The following is a 22,515-nucleotide window of genomic DNA, read 5'->3' on the forward strand; positions in this document are numbered from 1 at the left end:
ATGGCTTTGAGAAAATATTGCACAACTTCACATGATCTCTAAAGGACATCTATTTAAAATCTTGGTAAATTTTTAATTTTATGATCCTTATTTAAAAAATTTCGAACAGAAAAATGCTATATATATTTATATATAGAAAATACTGAGTAAAAAAAAAATAAAGAAAATATGGAGGCAGGGTGTGGTAACTCACTCTTTTAATCCCAGTGTTTTGGGAGACCAGAGCAAGAGAATTGCTTGAGCCCAGGAGTTCAAAACCAGCCTGGGCAACATAGTGAGACTCTGTCTCTACAAAATAATAATTAAAAAAAAATAGCCAGGCATGATGGTGCACACCTGTAACTCTAGCTACTTGGGAGGTTAAGGTGGGAGGATCACTTGAGCCCACGAGTTCAAGGCAGCAGTGAGCTATGATAGGATTATTGCACTCCAGCCTGGGCAACAGAGTAAGAACTTGTCTTAAAAAAAAAATAAAAATACTGAGATTGTGTGTGAGTGTGTGTGTGTGTGTGTGTGTGTGTGTGTGTGTCAAATAGAGAACTACAGTTTTATCTACACATGCAAAGTTAAATAAGGTTTACCAATAATTATATTTAAACCTCCCCAAAATCTATTCAGTGGTGATATTGTTCCAATTTTTTAGAATTCAGGAAAACTTAAGTGAAGTGAACTACACATAATTAATGAATAGAAGAGCCAAAGACTGAATTGCAGGGTTGCAACACAGTCAGAGGAGTGCTATTATAAAAATATGTGGTATTGTGAGCACCTGGAAAAGAAAATACTTCCAGTAATTTGTGAAAATGGTGGTTGTGAGACATTTAATATGTTGATAGGTATTTAATTCCAGAGAATTTTTTAAAATGCTGCAATTAAAAGTAAGGCCTGGAATTGTTTGTTTACGGACATCACAATTTAAAGAAAGAAGGGAAGTACAATCTAGGTTACTGTGTTATTTTTTAAGGTAACGTTTCCATATCACCACTTTGGCTCTTTGGGCTTATAGGAAGTTCCAGAGACTTCTGTAGCTCTCTGAAGATTTTAGTACATTCTAGATCCTATCTGTAGACTCGGTTCTATTGGCTTCTTTTTATGATCATTATGTTTCAATGAACACAAAAGGCAGCTCCATATACTTATCCACACATAGGAGTTTTATTCTCTGACTTGTAAAAGCAAATAAGTAAAAAGGTATAACCTGGTGGTTAGCAGGTTTCTGATCACAAATTCAACACTGACTTTATTTAATATCGCTGAGATTTATTTTTCTCATCTGTAGAATGGGGATGATGCGTATTTATCTTATAAGATTTTTACAACCACTAAAGGAAATCTATTAAACCACACGATAAAGCACCTCGCACAATAATTTTTTTTTTTTTTTGGTAAATTGTGGTTGAGAAATGAAGCTGAAAGTTTACATGTTTTTATGTTTTGCCAGAAGAGTGTCGTTTAGTTCATTCCAGGGCTTTTGAAGTAGACTTATGTGTGGAATACTGAGTGCACTCATAGGGAGACAGGTTTGGGGCTCTGCCTCATAGAAAATGGTATTAAAATGAGATGGGGCAGGGCACTGGGGGCTCATGCCTGTAATCTCAGTGCTTTGGGAGGCCAATGTGAGAGGATCACTTGAGGCCAAGAGTTTAAGATCAGCCCAGGCAACACAGAGAGACTCCCGTCTCTACAAAAAATTTTAAAATATTAGCCAGGCATGGTGGCACATGCCTGTAGTTCTAGTTACTTAGCAGACTGAGGTGGGAGTGTTGCTTGAGCCCAGGAGTTGGAGGCTGCAATGAGCTATGATTGCACCACTGCACTCCAGGCTGGACAACAGAACAAGATTATATACATATAACAAGATTATATTATATACATAACAAGATTATATATATATATAGATAGATATAATATATTATATATAGATATATATTATCTATCTATATATATATAAAATCTTGTTATATATATGTAATCTTGTTCTGTTGTCCAGCCTAGAGTGCAGTGGTGCAATATATATATAATATTATACAATATATATTATATATAATATATTATATATAAATATATAATATATAATATATATATAATATATATTATATAATATATATAATATATATTTATATATAATATATATAATATATATATTATATATATTATATATATTATTATTATAATATTATTATAATATAATTATTATAATATTATTATATATATATAATATATAATATATAATATATAATATATATTATATATAATATATAATATATGTTATATATTATATATTATATATAATATATATTATATATTATATATTATATATATAATATATATATTATATATATAATATATATATATGATCTTGCTTGCATATATATATATATAGTTTTTAAAGGAATGGGCTGCTTTAGTGAAATTCCATTAGGGCAAGACAATCATTTGATAGAGATGCAATGGAGAAGATTCAAACTTCTTAGGTAGAGATTGAATAAAGTGCCTTTAAAACATATTTCTTCTCTGAAATTTCACTTCTCTGTTTTTTTCCTGTGTTATGAGTTTATATCTAATCGGTCAATCATGTTATCAGGTTTGAAAGATTATACCATGACAGTAACAACTTTTTCTGCTACTGTTGGTAGGATCTGTGTCGTGAATTTCGAAGCATGCAGAGAAATGGAAAGCTTATCTGCACCAGAGAAAATAACCCTGTTCGAGGCCCATATGGCAAGATGCACATCAATAAATGTGCTATGTGTCAGAGCATCTTGTACGTAAAAAGGTTTATCAATAAATTTGATAGTTGTGCCTGTTTGCTAGAAATTAGTTTTTGTTACTTTTAAAACCTAAGATACTTGGCATCACACATTAATGATATGATACCTCCTCTCTTTTGAAGAGACAATTTCCAAAGCACTTTCACAATAATTTTTTTATTTTGATGTTGAAAAGCATAATCATACCCAGAACCTCTGGGGTAGGAAGAGGTAGCTTATCAGCTAAGTAACCTGGGACAGGCCAGTTCATTGTGCAGAGCCTCAGTTCCTCCTGAGGGAAAAATGACTGCACAATATAGTTTTGTGGAGATTCAAGGACATTTTAAAAATGTTTATGAACTTCAAAGCATTATACCTACGTAAATAACATTCAAGGACATTTTAAAAATGTTTATGAACTTCAAAGCATTATACCTATGTAAATAACAATCAATATTGTGAGTTTGGTTATAATTTAATTGGAAAAGTAAAAATGAGAATTATAGCAACTTTCTAGATGAGAGTCTTAAGTCTATTATATTAAGGAAAAATAAAGACCTTTTAGGATCATATTTTTCTGGATAAGAGTATAGTAACAGCATCTATGAAAGTTGATAGCATTGCCACAAATATATTATCATGAAAATTCCAACAATCAGAACTGATTAGCTTATAAAAATATTCTTAGATTTTTTTTTAGGTATAAGAAAACAGTGTTAGATTTGCTAATGTTTAGAATTGCAGAAATACTTGGTTAAAGACAATTCAGTAACAACCCTTGAAAAATTACCCTATCTTTTTTTTTTATTATTCTGCAGTGATCGAGAAGCTAATGAAAGAAAAAAGAAAGATGAAGAGAAATCAAGTAGCAAGCCCTCAAATAATGCAAAGGTTATTTATTAAAGGATACCAAAATAACCATTTTACTTTTCACCTTCAGAATTTTGCATTCTTCTCCAGCTTTGGGAATAATAAATATATTAATATCTTAACTTCAAAGAAAATTGATTTTTCTTGTCTTGTCACTTTGTATCATAACAAGATTTTTGGGGGTTTGGGGGTTTGATACCTTTTTTGATTTTGTAGAAAATTCTCTGAGAGTGTGTGTCAATTATTGTTTTAGTCTTTCCTCCTTGGGAGAAATATGGATTGAAAAGTAGAGGGTAACATTCTTTACCAACTCAACTGCATGCTTATCTTTGACACTTTAAGTGTGAAACAAGGCTTTGGGTAGCTTGCTGATGTTTATTTTAATAATTCAGGCAATATAAACCAATCTAAGTCTCCCTTTTAGCTTCCCTTCTGTTTTCACCAGATGATTCTATCAGCATTAAAGAATCAGCAGTGTGCATGCGTGATGCTTTCTTTTCTATTTATTTTTCAAGACTACAAAGAAGACATCTTTATTCAATTCTTTAACAGTAACAATCACATTTGTAGAGTTAGATCCCTGAGCAATTGTCCTTTTGTCAAAAGCATGCTTCATGGGGAAAATGGGGAAAGGAAGGATGGATGAATGGGAGAAAAAAACAGGAAGGTCTATCAAGTGTTGTTTTATGTTTCCCTACATTTTTCAGGACCAGTGCAGACAGGTTCAGAATGAAGCGGAGGATGCAAAATTTAGACAACCTGTGCGTTCCTTGGCCTCTGTTGCCAGGATGAGTACAGTGAGTCTGAGCCCAGAGCTAAGAGAGGACTTCCTAAAACCAAGTTTGAAAAAATCACTAAGCCAAAAAGGGACAAAGCCATGTTCACTTTCCCTTTCTCATTTTCTAGGATGAGTGCAGTGAATTTCGAAACTATATAAGGAACAATGAACTCATCTGCCCTAGAGAGAATGACCCAGTGCATGGTGCTGATGGAAAGTTCTATACAAACAAGTGCTACATGTGCAGAGCTGTCTTGTGAGTAAGAGGATTCTGCTCCCCCTGTAGCTAGCAGGGGAACTGCATTTTTAGAAACTGCTGCTTGAATAAGTTTGTATATTTATGAACCCCATGGGATTTTAAAAATAAGTCTTTAGAATTAAAGCCCTCAAATTGAGAACACCTGATATAGTAGAAAGAACACTGAGACTTGGAGACAAAAATTCCGTATGTAAGTTCTAACCAAGATGTATACTAGCTGTGTCATTAAACAATTTGTTTTCAACTTTCAGCATCATAATTAGAAGAAATTCTTCAAGATCTTTATTCCACAACTAGATCAGACTCAATTGAGATGCCTTTAAAAATAAATACAAATTTTTACACCCCAAAATATATTATATCAGAATCTTGGGGCTATGGAATTTGTTTTTTAGAAAGAGTTTCTAGGTTATTCTAAAAAGCAAATAGAAATGGAGACCAATGGACATTATAAATGATGATGATGATGATGATGATGGTTGTAAAGCACACTGTGAACACAACAATAATCAAATTTCTTTAGCTTTTCATAGTGAGTGTTCTTTGAGGGGGAATTACCAAATACTACTCTCATTTTATGTTCTAGAAAATCAAAACTTAAGAACATTAACCCACTTGTCATCTGTTAAGTGATGAAAGTTCTAAACCAGCTCCTAATTGTGTACTTTTCTTAATATGTCATCCTGGTCACTATCTCAATGTTCTGTGATTCTGTTTTATTGATTGATTGATTGATTGATTGATTGAGACAGAGTCTCACTCTGTTGCCCAGGTTGGAGTGCAATGGTGCGATCTCAGTTCACTGCAACCTCTGCCTCCTGGGTTCAAGAGATTCTCCTGCCTCAGCCTTTCGAGTAGCTGAGATGATAGGTGTGCACCACCATGCCCAGCTAATTTTTGTATTTTTAGTAGAGATGGAGTTTCACCATGTTGGCCAGGCTGGTCTCCAACTCCTGACCTCAGGTGATTCGCCAGCCTGGGCCTTCCAAAATGCTGGGGTTACAGGCGTGAACTACCATGCCTGGCCTCTGTCACATTTTATGAGGATTGCTTAACTTCTCACTGGAAGTTATAGGAACTGTTTCTTATTTTAAATTATTTTTTATTTTCTCCTCTAGTCTAACAGAAGCTTTGGAAAGGGCAAAGCTTCAAGAAAAGCCATCCCATGTTAGAGCTTCTCAAGAGGAAGACAGCCCAGACTCTTTCAGTTCTCTGGTAAGGAGGACTATTTCTGAAAAGCTACTTATCAATTTAATTTTCTTGATTTTTTTTGACCTGTTGCTATTTGCTGTTTTCATAGAAGGGTCTGAGGTTTGCTGATTCAGTGCAGCCTGAAGTCCTTTGAGGACTATATGCAGTTTATGCTTGGTGAGAGTTCTGGGATTTCTCATTAGTGCCTTATCCTGTGCCCTTTGAGATTATTTGCCCTACTTCAATTTAGTACATTTTGAAATTTACAATGTGTGTGTGGAATAATTGTGACTAATTTCACATATGGTAAAATACATAGTCAGGTGCCTCAAATCTGTAATTTTAGCATACCTCTTGGTATTCTTAGCTTCCTCACCTAGCTCTTCCGCTTATTTCCCTCCTCCAACCAAATCCGTTTCTACATCCTGGAACTCTATGCCAAGCATGCTTACAGGTATAAATTTCCGCAAATTAGCAATTCGCAGTAGCTAAAACTTCTTGTTTAAAATATAGGCTGAGCTGGGTGCGGTGGCTCATGACTATAACCCCAGCACTGTGGGAGGCCAAGCGGGCAGATCCCTTGGCCCCAGGAGTTTGAGACCACTGTGGGCAACATGGTGAAACTCTGTCTCTAGAAAACTTACAAAAAAAAAATTAGCTGGGCATGGTGCCTTGTGCCTGTAGTTCCAGCTACTTGGTAGGCTGAGGTGGAAGGATGGCTTGAGCCCAGGTGGTCGAGGCTACCATGAGCCGTGATAGTGCCACTGCACTCCAGCCTGGGTGACAGAACAGGACCCCACCCCTCTCTCTTCCTCTCTCTCGTAGCTGATGGTCACCAGTAATGTAAGTATTAGTCTACATTAGCATGATAAGATTTACTTTGTAGAGCCTTCGCAAGATGACGAGTAGAAAGGAGCAAAGAGGATATGAGATCATCAAGCAGATTCTCAGATTGGGCCCTAAAAGGAAGATTTTAGCACCTAGGCTGATGACCCAGAAAAGGAGAAAGAAAGGTATCAAACATGAATTTTACTTCATTATTCACCCAGTTCAACTAGGGTAATAGATGAGTTACATACATGAAATATGCATTAATTACATATTTCTGGTAAATTGAGCTCCACATCAGGGATCCAAAGGCATGGAGAAGAGCTATTAACAAAATATGTTTTTTAAAAAATACTAAAGTATAATAGTTACATAGAAGAAATGTACATATGCAAGTAAATAGCTAAATGAAATATCACAAAGTGATCATACCTGTGATAGCAGCAAGAAATAAGATATCATCAGCAGACCAGTAGCCCCCTCATTCTCCCTCATAAGCTACAGTCTGTTTTGGAGCTATTTCTTTTGGAGAAATAAATCTTTCATTATTCATTTTTTTCATCAAGCCGGCAGTCCTTTTGTCAGTCTACAAATACTTACTGAGCACCTGCTATTTTTCCAGGCATTATTTATTTACTTATTTATTTATTTATTTATTTATTGAGAGGGAGTCTCGCTCTTTCGCCCAGGCCGGAGTGCACTGGCGCGATCTCGGCTCACTGCAAGCTCCGCCTCCGCAGTTCACGCCATTCTCCTGCCTCAGCCTCCCGAGTAGCTGGGACTACAGGTGCCCGCCACCACGCTAATTTTTTGTATTTTTAGTAGAGACGGGGTTTCACTGTGTTAGCCAGGATGGTCTCGATCTCCTGACCTCGTGATCCGCCCGCCTCGGCCTCCCAAAGTGCTGGGATTATAGGCGTAAGCCACCGCGCCCGGCCTCCAGGCATTATTTATGTATGCTAGGTTAATAGCCATAAACAAAACAGATAGCGCTCACTACATGAAGTTCATAGTATATTGGAAAAGCAGATACAATAAATAATATGAATAAATGAAAAATAATGCCAAGGAGGAAATAAGGCAGAAAAAAATGGTACAGTAAATTCTGAGATGGGGAGGGGAGGGGATACAATTTTAAGTGACATATACAGAGAATAACTCTCTCAGAAGGTGACATTTACATCAAGACCTAAGGGTATTGATTCTGTAGGTATATCTGAGGAGAACATATTCCAGGGAGAAAACATAGCAAAGCGTTTAGTGTTGTTGAAGTAGAGCTACCTCAGCTGTAGAAGAGGAAGTCAGGAAGCTAATGGGAGGCCATGTTATAAAGGGTTTTGTAGACAATTTTAAAGACTTTGCCTAATATTCTGAATGAAGGTTTTGAGAAGACTAATATGATTTGATTTATGTTTTAAAGGAATAACTTTGCCTGATACCTATTGAAAACACTGCAGGGAGGCAAGGGCTGGACAGCTAGTTAGCTATTGCAGTTGTCTACAGAAGAGATGATGCTGGTTTATACCGTGTTAGTAGTGGTGGAGCTCTTGAGAGGTGGTAAGATACTGGGTCTTTTGAAGGTGGAGTCAACAGAATTTTTTGAGTTGATGTACTATGTTACAAAAATAAAAAGAGAGAGAGAGTGAGGAACATTGTAGTACCTTTTGAACATTATAGCACCAGTTACCTGAAAAAATAGGATTGATATACCTGGTTGAGTCTAACCTTTGCCAGGGTTTCATATAAGTTACTTATCTAAATTCTCCGTGAATATTTGTACCAATATGGAACTCACCACAATCTAAAGCAATTCATTTAGGTGTTTGAATCATTTATCAAAACAAAGGAACAAGTACACAAATACTGCTTGACTCCTCCAAAATGAGTATTAGCAGATATAATACTATTGAATTTTCTATGTCGTCTTTGTATCTGTTTTCAGTAAGTAGTTTTCAAGGAATTTATTAATTTCATCTATGTTGTCAAATTTTTTGGCATGTAGTTATTTATAACATTTCTAAATTATTCTTTTAGTATCTACAGCTCATATAGTGATGACCTTTTATCTCTAATATTGGTAATATATGTTTTCTTGACTCTGGTCAATTTTGCAAATAGCTTATCAACTTATTCTTTTCAAGCAGCTAACTTTTGGCTTTGTTCTGTTTTCTATTTCATCAATTTCTCCTCTTTATTACTTATTTTAAAAAATTTTCTATGCTCATCATTGGCTAGCTCCTTCAGATGAAAGTTTAGATCATCCATTTTAGAAGCTCCTTCTTTTCTAATTTATGTATTAAAGTTATAATTTTCCCCCAAATTACTGCTTTGGCTGTGGGGATTTGATAGGTTGTATTTTCTTTGTGATTCATTTCATTTCTAAATTCTATGATTACTTTGAGTCGTGAGTTATTTAGAACTCATCCTTTTACTTATAAATATATTTCTTATAAATATTATATAGTTGATTCTTTTTGTTCTTCCAGTTAGATAATTTCTGTCTTTTAACTGGAGTACTTACTTGTTATATTCTATGTAATTACTGATACCATTGGATTTAAGTCTTCCATCATCCTATTTGCTTTTGAATACTTTTTTTATATTTTGGCTCTACTTTTTGCCTTTTTAAAAAACTAATCAAGTTCTTGGAATTATCATTAATTATTAAACTCATACTTCCAAAACACTACAAAGAGCAAATATGTTTCTTCTTTTACATGGAAAATATACATATGTTTTTTACCGTGGAAAACATACTAACAACTAAAATTTACTGAACACTTAGTATGTGACAGATACTGCGTTAAGCATGAACTTTACATGCATTATCTGTTTTAATCCCTTCAAGCAGTAATATAAAGTAAGGACTACTATTATTTATGATTTTCTGGTGAGAAAATTAAGGCTGAGAAAAGTTAAGATAAGTTACTTCTCTAGTTAGTGGTAGAGCTAGGACTCAAAAACTCATGCAATTTATGAGTATTTACCTCTGAGTCTTTCCTTTCTAGGCTGTATATAACCAATACCTTCACTTAAAAAGGCGAATATTATTTCTAGCATGCCTATCATTCTAGATTTCTTCTTATGGGCAGGTAATTGTGTCACATATTATAAAGGATATTTGCTTTCTTATTGCTTTGCTACTCCTTGTTTCTTTGTTTACTTACCTTGTCAAGTTAAAAATTGCCAAATACAGGAAGTTAAATCCACCTCATATGGTGCAAAATCAATCTTTGAGTTTGAATAACATATATCACACTCCTTTTACAACCATTTATTCAAGTTGTATTAAGGAACTCAAGAGGTTTTCTTAAGCCCACCCCTCTCCTTGAATGCCATAAAGTACGTCTGCTTTATTTTTTGCTTCTTCAGGATTCTGAGATGTGCAAAGACTACCGAGTATTGCCCAGGATAGGTTATCTTTGTCCAAAGGATTTAAAGCCTGTCTGTGGTGACGATGGCCAAACCTACAACAATCCTTGCATGCTCTGTCATGAAAACCTGTAAGTATTCAAGTTGCCCCATCATATCTTCCAGTTTAGAATTTCTCAGCTAGAGTGTTAACCCATAGTAATGCACTGATATAAATTCGAAATGTGTTGCAAGTAATTTATTCATCATAGAAGTTAAAAATTCAAAATTTGTGAATTATCTTTCTTATATGTAAAATAGAAAAGATTTAAGGCTATTCCTTTGGTAGATTGCTTACCTACATTGTTATATGCTCTACTGAGAAGAAGAGAAAGAAAAAAATAGTGGGGTTACAATTGCAGAATATTGGTATAATCCTGTCTACAGTCATGGGAGTGTGAACATCATTCATTCTGTGTGTAGTGGAGAAAAACAGTAGAGAACTACTGCTATATAAACCCAGCCCAGTGTATTATATCTAAAAGGTCCTGTGACTATAATATAGCTACATATTCCCCATTTCTTTAACCCTGCCTCTTGAAAGAAGTAGTACCTTGCAAAAGGAAAGTGCACTGTACAAAAGAAAGCCCAATAAATAAATGGCTGATCTGATGTCTGCTCTCATATTTATGACTATCTGGGTATCTGGAGGCATATTATTTCATGATTCTGAATCTCACTCCCTTCATTGGAGAAATGGAGACAGTTCTCTGAGCTGCTGACTTCACAGATGATTGAAAAGAACTGCTAGATATGAAAATATTTTTATCTTAAGTTAAATACAAGGGATTCATTTTAATACTCTTATTATTGGCTTTAGTTTTGTTGTTGCTACTCTGCTCAAATGCTGTCTGAATTTTTAAATAATTTTTAAATAATTTCCCCTTGCCTCTATATGCATCCCTTCCCTTCTCCTGGCCACCATTTGGCCAGCTTTCAAGGAGAGAATGGTGACAAACCTTGGTTTTTCCATCTCACCTGACCCCAGACCTACATTGTAATACTACTTTATCCTTCTTAGGACACTATAAGCAAGGCCCAGAACATGAGGATAGGACTCCCTGATATCCTGTTTTTTAATCCTGGAAAAATATTTAAAAGAATTCATCTTTTAGGTAAGGTATGGTAGATATAGGTAAGGTATGGTAGGTATGGTATGGTAGGTATACTTCATCTATAGGTAAGGTATGGTAGATAAGGCACTTTCAGATTTCAGTCACTGAATCCCTGCAACCTGCTACGGAATGTTATTATCTTTATTGTTCAGAAGGTTAATCTGAGGCTCAGAGAGTCCAGGTAATTTATTTAAAGTTACAAAGCTAGGGAGTAAATCAGACAGGATTTTGACCTTATTGATTTGGATCTAAATACAGTTTTCTTTTTTCTCCACTAAACTACTGTTATTTCTAAGACAGTAGTTCCTTAAATTGTCAAAGACCAAAGATTCCTTAGATAATATGAAGAAAGTTACCCCTTTCAAGAAAATTTTAAAAAATGTGATATGAACAATCCACACACATAATATTCACAGGCTCGTGGAGTACTTGAAATTCATCCGTAGACCTTATAGATTTTTAAGAATTAAGAAATTCCCGTTTAAGGAATAAATATAACTGTCCAGGAATTCCATTACTATATATACCTTATCTCCAGCCCAGAAATCCTTTAATGTCAGGGCCTAAATTATCCATATAATTTTCTTCAACATTTTCATCAACTTTATAGACCCATAACAAGTGATCTATTTAAGGGAAATTTAGAGTAAGAAACTGAAATGATGAAAATATTAAGAAAGCATACCTCAGGATAGTTTGTTTAGCTAAGGGAGCTGGGAGTAGATATTATAAAGAAGGATCAGGAGGGAGGAGCCAAGATGGCCGAATAGGAACAGCTCCGGTCTACAGCTCCCAGCGTGAGCGACGCAGAAGACGGGTGATTTCTGCATTTCCATCTGAGGTATCGGGTTCATCTCACTAGGGAGTGCCAGACAGTGGGCGCAGGTCAGTGGGTGCGCGCACCGTGCGCGAGCCGAAGCAGGGCGAGGCATTGCCTCACCTGGGAAGCGCAAGGGGTCAGGGAGTTCCCTTTCCGAGTCAAAGAAAGGGGTGACGGAGGCACCTGGAAAATCGGGTCACTCCCACCCGAATATTGCGCTTTTCAGACCGGCTTAAAAAACGGCGCACCACGAGACTATATCCCACACCTGGCTTGGAGGGTCCTACGCCCACGGAATCTCGCTGATTGCTAGCACAGCAGTCTGAGATCAAACTGCAAGGCGGCAGCGAGGCTGGGGGACGGGCGCCCGCCATTGCCCAGGCTTGCTTAGGTAAACAAAGCAGCCAGGAAGCTCGAACTGGGTGGAGCCCACCACAGCTCAAGGAGGCCTGCCTGCCTCTGTAGGCTCCACCTCTGGGGGCAGGGCACAGACAAACAAAAAGACAGCAGTAACCTCTGCAGACTTAAATGTCCCTGTCTGACAGCTTTGAAGAGAGCAGTGGTTCTCCCAGCACGCAGCTGGAGATCTGAGAACGGGCAGACTGTCTCCTCAAGTGGGTCCCTGACCCCTGACCCCCGAGCAGCCTAACTGGGAGGCACCCCCCAGCAGGGGCACACTGACACCTCACACGGCAGGGTATTCCAACAGACCTGCAGCTGAGGGTCCTGTCTGTTACAAGGAAAACTAACAAACAGAAAGGACACCCACACCGAAAACCCATCTGTACATCACCATCATCAAAGACCAAAAGTAGATAAAACCACAAAGATGGGGAAAAAACAGAACAGAAAAACTGGAAACTCTAAAATGCAGAGCGCCTCTCCTCCTCCAAAGGAACGCAGTTCCTCACCAGCAACGGAACAAAGCTGGATGGAGAATGACTTTGACGAACTGAGAGAAGAAGGCTTCAGACGATCAAATTACTCTGAGCTACGGGAGGACATTCAAACCAAAGGCAAAGAAGTTGAAAACCTTGAAAAAAATTTAGAAGAATGTATAACTAGAATAACCAATACAGAGAAGTGCTTAAAGGAGCTGATGGAGCTGAAAACCAAGGCTTGAGAACTACGTGAAGAATGCAGAAGCCTCAGGAGCCGATGCGATCAAATGGAAGAAAGGGTATCAGCAACGGAAGATGAAATGAATGAAATGAAGCGAGAAGGGAAGAAGTTTAGAGAAAAAAGAATAAAAAGAAATGAACAAAGCCTCCAAGAAATATGGGACTATGTGAAAAGACCAAATCTACGTCTGATTGGTGTACCTGAAAGTGATGCGGAGAATGGAACCAAGTTGGAAAACACTCTGCAGGATATTATCCAGGAGAACTTCCCCAATCTAGCAAGGCAGGCCAACGTTCACATTCAGGAAATACAGAGAACGCCACAAAGATACTCCTCGAGAAGAGCAACTCCAACACACATAATTGTCAGATTCACCAAAGTTGAAATGAAGGAAAAAATGTTAAGGGCAGCTAGAGAGAAAGGTTGGGTTACCCTCAAAGGGAAGCCCATCAGACTAACAGCGGATCTCTCGGCAGAAATCCTACAAGCCAGAAGAGAGTGGGGGCCAATATTCAACATTCTTAAAGAAAAGAATTTTCAACCCAGAATTTCATATCCAGCCAAACTAAGCTTCATAAGTGAAGGAGAAATAAAATACTTTACAGACAAGCAAATGCTGAGAGATTTTGTCACCACCAGGCCTGCCCTAAAAGAGCTCCTGAAGGAAGCGCTAAACATGGAAAGGAACAACCGGTACCAGCCGCTGCAAAATCATGCCAAAATGTAAAGACCATCGAGACTAGGAAGAAACTGCATCAACTAACGAGCAAAATCACCAGCTAACATCATCATGACAGGATCAAATTCACACATAACAATATTAACTTTAAATGTAAATGGACTAAATGCTCCAATTAAAAGACACAGACTGGCAAGTTGGATAAAGAGTCAAGACCCATCAGTGTGCTGTATTCAGGAAACCCATCTCACGTGCAGAGACACACATAGGCTCAAAATAAAAGGATGGAGGAAGATCTACCAAGCAAATGGAAAACAAAAAAAGGCAGGGGTTGCAATCCTAGTCTCTGATAAAACAGACTTTAAACCAGCAAAGATCAAAAGAGACAAAGAAGGCCATTACATAATGGTAAAGGGATCAATTCAACAAGAGGAGCTAACTATCCTAAATATATATGCACCCAATACAGGAGCACCCAGATTCATAAAGCAAGTCCTGAGTGACCTACAAAGAGACTTAGACTCCCACACATTAATAATAGGAGATTTTAACACCCCACTGTCAACATTAGACAGATCAACGAGACAGAAAGTCAACAAGGATACCCAGGAATTGAACTCAGCTCTGCACCAAGCAGACCTAATAGACATCTACAGAACTCTCCACCCCAAATCAACAGAATATACATTTTTTTCAGCACCACACCACACCTATTCCAAAATTGACCACATAGTTGGAAGTAAAGCTCTCCTCAGCAAATGTAAAAGAACAGAAATTATAACAAACTATCTCTCAGACCACAGTGCAATCAAACTAGAACTCAGGATTAAGAATCTCACTCAAAGCCGCTCAACTACATGGAAACTGAACAACCTGCTCCTGAATGACTACTGGGTACTTAACGAAATGAAGGCAGAAATAAAGATGTTCTTTGAAACCAACGAGAACAAAGGCACAACATACCAGAATCTCTGGGACGCATTCAAAGCAGTGTGTAGAGGGAAATTTATAGCACTAAATGCCCACAAGAGAAAGCAGGAAAGATCCAAAATTGACACCCTAACATCACAATTAAAAGAACTAGAAAAGCAAGAGCAAACACATTCAAAAGCTAGCAGAAGGCAAGAAATAACTAAAATCAGAGCAGAACTGAAGGAAATAGAGACACAAAAAACCCTTCAAAAAATCAATGAATCCAGGAACTGGTTTTTTGAAAGGATCAACAAAATTGATAGACCGCTAGCAAGACTAATAAAGAAAAAAAGAGAGAAGAATCAAATAGACACAATAAAAATTGATAAAGGGGATATCACCACCGATCCCACAGACATACAAACTACCATCAGAGAATACTACAAACACCTCTATGCAAATAAACTAGAAAATCTAGAAGAAATGGATACATTCCTCGACACATACACTCTCCCAAGACTAAACCAGGAAGAAGTTGAATCTCTGAATAGACCAATAACAGGAGCTGAAATTGTGGCAATAATCAATAGTTTACCAACCAAAAAGAGTCCAGGACCAGATGGATTCACAGCCGAATTCTACCAGAGGTACAAGGAGGAACTGGTACCATTCCTTCTGAAACTATTCCAATCAATAGAAAAAGAGGGAATCCTCCCTAACTCATTTTATGAGGCCAGCATCATTCTGATACGAAAGCCAGGCAGAGACACAACCGAAAAAGAGAATTTTAGACCAATATCCTTGATGAACATTGATGCAAAAATCCTCAATAAAATACTGGCAAACTGAATCCAGCAGCACATCAAAAAGCTTATCCACCATGATCAAGTGGGCTTCATCCCTGGGATGCAAGGATGGTTCAATATACGCAAATCAATAAATGTAATCCAGCATATAAACAGAGCCAAAGACAAAAACCACATGATTATCTCAATAGATGCAGAAAAAGCCTTTGACAAAATTCAACAACCCTTCATGCTAAAAACTCTCAATAAATTAGGTATTGATGGGACGTAATAAGAGCTATCTATGACAAACCCACAGCCAATATCATACTGAATGGGCAAAAACTGGAAGCATTCCCTTTGAAAACTGGCACAAGACAGGGATGCCCTCTCTCACCACTCCTATTCAACATAGTGTTGGAAGTTCTGGCCAGGGCAATCAGGCAGGAGAAGGAAATAAAGGGTATTCAATTAGGAAAAGAGGAAGTCAAATTGTCCCTGTTTGCAGATGACATGATTGTTTATCTAGAAAACCCCATCGTCTCAGCCCAAAATCTCCTTAAGCTGATAAGCAACTTCAGCAAAGTCTCAGGATACAAAATCAATGTACAAAAATCACAAGCATTCTTATACACCAACAACACACAAACAGAGAGCCAAATCATGAGTGAACTCCCATTCACAATGGCTTCAAAGAGAATAAAATACCTAGGAATCCAACTTACAAGGGATGTGAAGGACCTCTTCAAGGAGAACTACAAACCACTGCTCAAGGAAATAAAAGAGGATACAAACAAATGGAAGAACATTCCATGCTCATGGGTAGGAAGAATCAATATCGTGAAAATGGCCATACTGCCCAAGGTAATTTACAGATTCAATGCCATCCCCATCAAGCTACCAATGACTTTCTTCACAGAATTGGAAAAATCTACTTTAAAGTTCATATGGAACCAAAAAAGAGCCCACATCGCCAAGTCAATCCTAAGCCAAAAGAACAAAGCTGGAGGCATCACACTACCTGACTTCAAACTATACTACAAGGCTACAGTAACCAAAACAGCATGGTACTGGTACCAAAACAGAGATATAGATCAATGGAACAGAACAGAGCCCTCAGAAATAACGCCACATACCTACAACTATCTGATCTTTGACAAACCTGAGAAAAACAAGCAATGGGGAAAGGATTCCCTATTTAATAAATGGTGCTGGGAAAACTGGCTAGCCATATGTAGAAAGCTGAAACTGGATCCCTTCCTTACACCTTATACAAAAATCAATTCAAGATGGATTAAAGATTTAAACATTAGACCTAAAACCATAAAAACCCTAGAAGAAAACCTAGGCATTACCATTCAGGACATAGGCGTGGGCAAGGACTTCATGTCCAAAACACCAAAAGCAATGGCAACAAAAGCCAAAATTGACAAATGGGATCTAATTAAACTCAAGAGCTTCTGCACAGCAAAAGAAACTACCATCAGAGTGAACAGGCAACCTACAACATGGGAGAAAATTTTCGCAACCTACTCATCTGACAAAGGGCTAATATCCAGAATCTACAATGAACTCAAACAAATTTACAAGAAAAAAACAAACAACCCCATCAAAAATGGGTGAAGGACATGAACAGACACTTCTCAAAAGAAGACATTTATGCAGCCAAAAAATACATGAAAAAATGCTCATCATCACTGGCCATCAGAGAAATGCAAATCAAAACCACTATTAGATATCATCTCACACCAGTTAGAATGGCAATCATTAAAAAGTCAGGAAACAACAGGTGCTGGAGAGGATGTGGAGAAATAGGAACACTTTTACACTGTTGGTGGGACTGTAAACTAGTTCATCCATTGTGGAAGTCAGTGTGGCGATTCCTCAGGGATCTAGAACTAGAAATACCATTTGACCCAGCCATCCCATTACTGGGTATATACCCAAAGGACTATAAATCATGCTGCTATAAAGACACATGCACACGTATGTTTATTGCAGCATTATTCACAATAGCAAAGACTTAGAACCAACCCAAATGTCCAACAATGATAGACTGGATTAAGAAAATGTGGCACCTATACACCATGGAATACTATGCAGCCATAAAAAATGATGAGTTCATGTCCTTTGTAGGGACATGGATGAAATTGGAAACCATCATTCTCAGTAAACTATCGCAAGAACAAAAAACCAAACACCGCATATTCTCACTCATAGGTGGGAATTGAACAATGAGATCACATGGACACAGGAAGGGGAATATCACACTCTGGGGACTGTGGTGGGATGGGGGTAGGGGGGAGGGATAGCACTGGGAGATATACCTAATGCTAGATGATGAGTTAGTGGGTGCAGCGCACCAGCATGGCACATGTATACATATATAACTAACCTACACAATGTGCACATGTACCCTAAAACTTAAAATATAATAAAAAAATAAAAATAAAAAAAGTAAAAAAAAAAAATTTGCCGGTGAGTACACCTGGCATTCAGAGCTCTAAAAAATAATAATAATAAAATAAAATAAAAAGAATGATCAGGTTATCTGAGGCAAAAGGAAACAATATTCATTTCTAAGGTTTTAGAGAAAGTTATATGAGAGCAATTTCAATTTAAGCAATGCCAAAAGACAAATTGCACTGCCTTGATAGATAATGAGTTTCCCATTACCAGAGGCAAAGAAGTACATGTCTGATTTCATAATATTTCTCCAGTGAGAGGCATTAAAATTCATACTCCTTAAGATTCATTCCAACTACAAAACTCAGACTGTATCATTTGTGTCTTGTTATATTTTTCCCCAAGTCATATTATTGGTACTCAGTATAGTCAAACATCTCTCTGGGATCTGATTCTCGCATCTATAAATGCGAGATCACCTTTAGACCAGATGATCTCCAAGTTTATTTCCAACATTCTCTATGAATATATCAGTGAATGAAATGTGACAGGATAGGTCCAGGGCTAGGGGATGAATCTGGAGCAGAAGAGAGACAGCCTGGATGATACCTACTGAAAATGAAAGTAGTTGAATGCAGATCCCAGATCCTCCCTTTAAATACAGTTTGGTTTGATACCCAAGTGTCCTGCATGTTGGTCCTTATTTATTTTCTTATTATAACTGAGAACTTCCTCATTGTTGAAGCATCCTCTGATCTGTTTTAGGATACGCCAAACAAATACGCACATCCGCAGTATAGGGAAGTGTGAGGAGAGCAGCACCCCAGGAACCACCGCAGCCAGCATGCCCCCGTCTGTAAGTACATAAGTAGACTGGCCGCCATGGTTACGTTGTGAGGAGCAGTGGGTTCTGGTTTTGTTCTCTTACACTGAGTAATGGACATTTATCTGGCCAGAGAGGTGACACTAGGTCAGGTGACCCAGAATTGGTCACATTTTCACTATAAGGATAATTAAGTAATTACCGAAATAAGTGGAAATAATGTAGCAGTTAATATTTTAAAATATTTAATGGGTCCATTAATAGATTGTTTATGAGCAATGTCTCCAACATAACGTTACTTATTTCAAGATAGGTTTTGTTTTCTGTGATCTATAATAAAAAGATGAGACAGAGACCAAGAGAGGTCAGAGAGTGACAGAGTTGGATTTAAACAATTTCTATATAATGCCTATATTCTTGAACTTTACATTGTATTAAATTATTTCCCAGCATTAAAAGTTGACCAATTTCATTTAAACTCCTGAAAGGATGTTTCAACGTACGTTACTGAATTTAACATTCTCCCTGGTGGCTATTTGAATAGTCATCCTCAGGGAGATGGTATGTAACATGAAAAAATAGGAATTTTCAAATAAGAGAAAAATGTTTTGTTATGGGATAAATGTGAGTGCAAATTTCAGTTTTTGCTGTGCTTATACGAGACTCTTGGCAAATCACATAAATACTCTAAACCAAATATCCCAATGACCTATGAAAATATTCAATAAATACTGACTTCTATGCATTTGGCACAGTGTCTGAAAAATTAATGTCACTATTATTATTATGCCTAAGACCAAAGTATGAATTTAGAAAAAGAGTCGAAAGTATGAACTTTTTCTAACAGACCATGGTATAGTGCTTATTTATTTTTAATAAATTATTGTCAATTGTAATTTGATAAAATTATATGTAATAAACAATATTTTAATGCATTATATTTAATAAAGCTATTTATTATTATTCACATTCTCAAAGCTATTTATTATTATTCACATTCTCTTTGCTCCATTCCACTGCCACAAAAAGCTTTGGCAATAATGGAATCAGAAACTATTCAGCCAGATTTGAAAATCTTAGTCAAGCAATACTAGATAAGGCCATATTAAAAACGTCTGCCCAACAATCTTTGTTAAGGGAAATTGTGAAAACAAGAATCATAAGCTAGAGTCTTCCTAGTTTCACATTAGCAGCTGAAAGCAATGTAGAGGAAGCCGAGGACTGGAATGAAATCAGAAGACCTTATCTTTCTCATGTGGGCTTGACAAAGTTATTTACCACCCATTTAAAGACCTCTACTCTGGTTCTTTACCAGGATCCATAAAAAGAGAGTTTAAACTTTAACTCTAGTCCCTATATTGTGTTTGCTGTCTTATTATATAGAAATTCTTAGTAGTTTGCTCCCATTTTATTGACAGAATATACTGTTCCCCGTCCTCACAAACTCACCTTTACATATATCTATCTCAGGAGAGAAAGGTCAAAATAGCTTTATGCCAGTCCAATGGACCACACCTTAGACCACACTTCCCTGTAACTCTCATCCTGTGTAGGCAACTTGGAAAAACTACTTTATAAAGAACTTGCCATAGGTTTATACTGATAAGATGTATTTCTTTAAATAATGAAGAATGTTGCCGGGGCTCATCACACAGGGTGTTGTAAAAGAGTGACGTTCTTCCATTTCTGAGTGTATGCTTTCCACTGGAGTTGCATAGCAGGCATTAATAATGACAGAAATTATTATGCTGTTAGTTAATGAAACAAAAATTAAAGTGTCCTGGACACAGGTGGAACTTCAGTCCCTGTGTAAGATTCAAGTGTGTGATCTCGGGTACAGTTGGTACAGACTGGTCATGGCCTAGCATTGTTCTGATGACTAGTAAGGATGTATATATTGGGGTGGAAGCCTGTTGTTTGAACTTTATTTCTGGGTGGAAGTTTCTCTAAGAAAGTCTGGAATCTCAAGAATAGAATAAGAGTCCAGGCAGTCACAAGTTTCTTGGAAAAGTAGGTTGAGTATCTTGGAACCCACTCTTTTGTTACTAAGTACATAATACTTTCTATTATGCAATAACTATTATACAGTAACTACTAAGATTTACATAGGTCTTTAGAGTTTTATGTACATTTTCTGTTTGTACTCTTACAATAGTCATTTGATTAGGGCAGGGATCACTGTCTTTCCCATTTTACAGAAAATCATCCTGGGGGAAACTGTCACTTATTAAAGTCCCTTAGTATAATATCTTGGGTTCAGTGTAGATATCCTGACTTCAATTCCAGTGCTCTACTACCATTCCTTAGTTGTCAGGAGATTCTGAAAACTAAGTGCTGTTGAGAAGGCATCATCTCAATTAAAAGATGATTTGCTATATTGGAAGGAAATTTCTATATTAAGAAAAATACAAATATTATTTTGTGAGATAAATGACTATTCTTATCTATATCTGTCAATTTCATGACAGATTTTCAAGGATTCAGGAAAACCGAAGCTTGCTACTTTCAAACCAAAGAAAACCTCCTGGAGTTGATATAGGCAATGAAGTGGAGATTTGAGTTTGGAATGACAGTGCTGCTCGTGCCCCAGGTGGTACTAGTTGAAGATGTGCAGTTATGTGAAAGAAAACTTCCTGAGGCCCTCACCCCCTTTAAGATTATTTTTAAATATTCATTTAATGTTTTAAAGGCTGATTTCAAATATATGGATGAGTCAGGCAAAGGAAGACAGCTGATTACATTCTAGTGGTCTACAACAAACTATAGTAGAAAAACATTCGTATTACAGGAATTGAATTCAAGTTATGACCTAACATGACAGTGGCAAGTTACTAAACTTCTCTGAAGCTCAATTTCCTCATCTGCAAAATGGTGCTAATGACACCTACTTCTTTTTTATCAGCATGAAGTCTGCATGTAATCAAAGGCAGAATTAAGCCATGTTCATATTTGTGTCCACCTCAACACGTAGTACATACTAGGTGCTCAATATTTGTTGTATCAAACTGGATAAAATGTGAAAGTGATTTTAAATTGCTACTTCTTTGCAGAATGCAGGATCTATGGATTTCTTTGATTAAGATGCAGCTATAAATATACAGCCCACATTTCTGCAATATCTCTGGGTTCTAGCATCTAACCTACCCATCTTCTCTTCTAGGATGAATGACAGGAAGATTGTTGAAAGCCATGAGGGAAAAAATAAACCCCAGTTCTGAATCACCTACCTTCACCATCTGTATATACAAAGAATTCTTCGGAGCTTGTCTTATTTGCTATAGAAAACAATACAGAGCTTTTGGGAATGGACTCACTGATTTTCAGTCTTTTCCATCTCTTTCCTCCTAGACTCTGTGATCTGAGGGTATAAAGACATCTCCACCAAGTCTGAGCCCTCAAAATGTCCTGATTACAATGCTGTCTGTCCAACTGCCTGTTCAATAAAAGTAAACTCAGCAGAACACCCTTTCTGGGATTTCTTTGTCACTATCTGGATAATAGATATTTGCTTTTAAAGAAACTGAATAAACTCTACCCTTTTGTCTTTTTGTGTTGCTAAACCCATTGGTGGACAGAGAATATTCACTTTTTTCCTGCTTAAGTTGCTGTCATAGCTGAGAAGGACTGTCTAGAAGAGAGGTGGGGAGATATGGGTTCCCATCAGCCAACAGCTATACAAAGTTAAACTAGCTATAAATCAGCTTCATCTTAACTATTCATTACCATACCAGCTCCCCTTTCTACATTTTCATGAATGGGATAACTG

The 22,515-nt window shown here is 37.0% G+C and overlaps 1 protein-coding gene across 3 annotated transcripts in view; it reads left to right on the forward strand.

The window, feature by feature from the left end:
• Nucleotides 1-22,214, forward strand: part of SPINK5 (serine peptidase inhibitor Kazal type 5) — a 215,166-nt gene extending 192,952 nt beyond the window's left edge. For 2 of the 3 annotated variants that reach the window (XM_063811577.1, XM_001160674.8), the window contains 7 exons: nucleotides 2,637-2,764; nucleotides 3,569-3,641; nucleotides 4,527-4,654; nucleotides 5,776-5,872; nucleotides 10,049-10,179; nucleotides 18,692-18,782; nucleotides 21,910-22,210. In XM_063811577.1, coding sequence (XP_063667647.1) covers nucleotides 2,637-2,764; nucleotides 3,569-3,641; nucleotides 4,527-4,654; nucleotides 5,776-5,872; nucleotides 10,049-10,179; nucleotides 18,692-18,782; nucleotides 21,910-21,918 — 657 coding nt within the window. In that variant the 3' untranslated portion in view covers nucleotides 21,919-22,210. Of the gene's footprint in view, nucleotides 1-2,636; nucleotides 2,765-3,568; nucleotides 3,642-4,327; nucleotides 4,418-4,526; nucleotides 4,655-5,775; nucleotides 5,873-10,048; nucleotides 10,180-18,691; nucleotides 18,783-21,909 lie in introns of all 3 variants that reach the window. The other variant, XM_001160618.8, reaches the window with a different exon arrangement.
• Nucleotides 22,215-22,515: the final 301 nt, after the last annotated feature.

This window comes from Pan troglodytes, chromosome 4, assembly GCF_028858775.2.
Source record: "Pan troglodytes isolate AG18354 chromosome 4, NHGRI_mPanTro3-v2.0_pri, whole genome shotgun sequence".
In the NCBI taxonomy this organism is placed as follows: Eukaryota; Metazoa; Chordata; class Mammalia; order Primates; family Hominidae; genus Pan; species Pan troglodytes.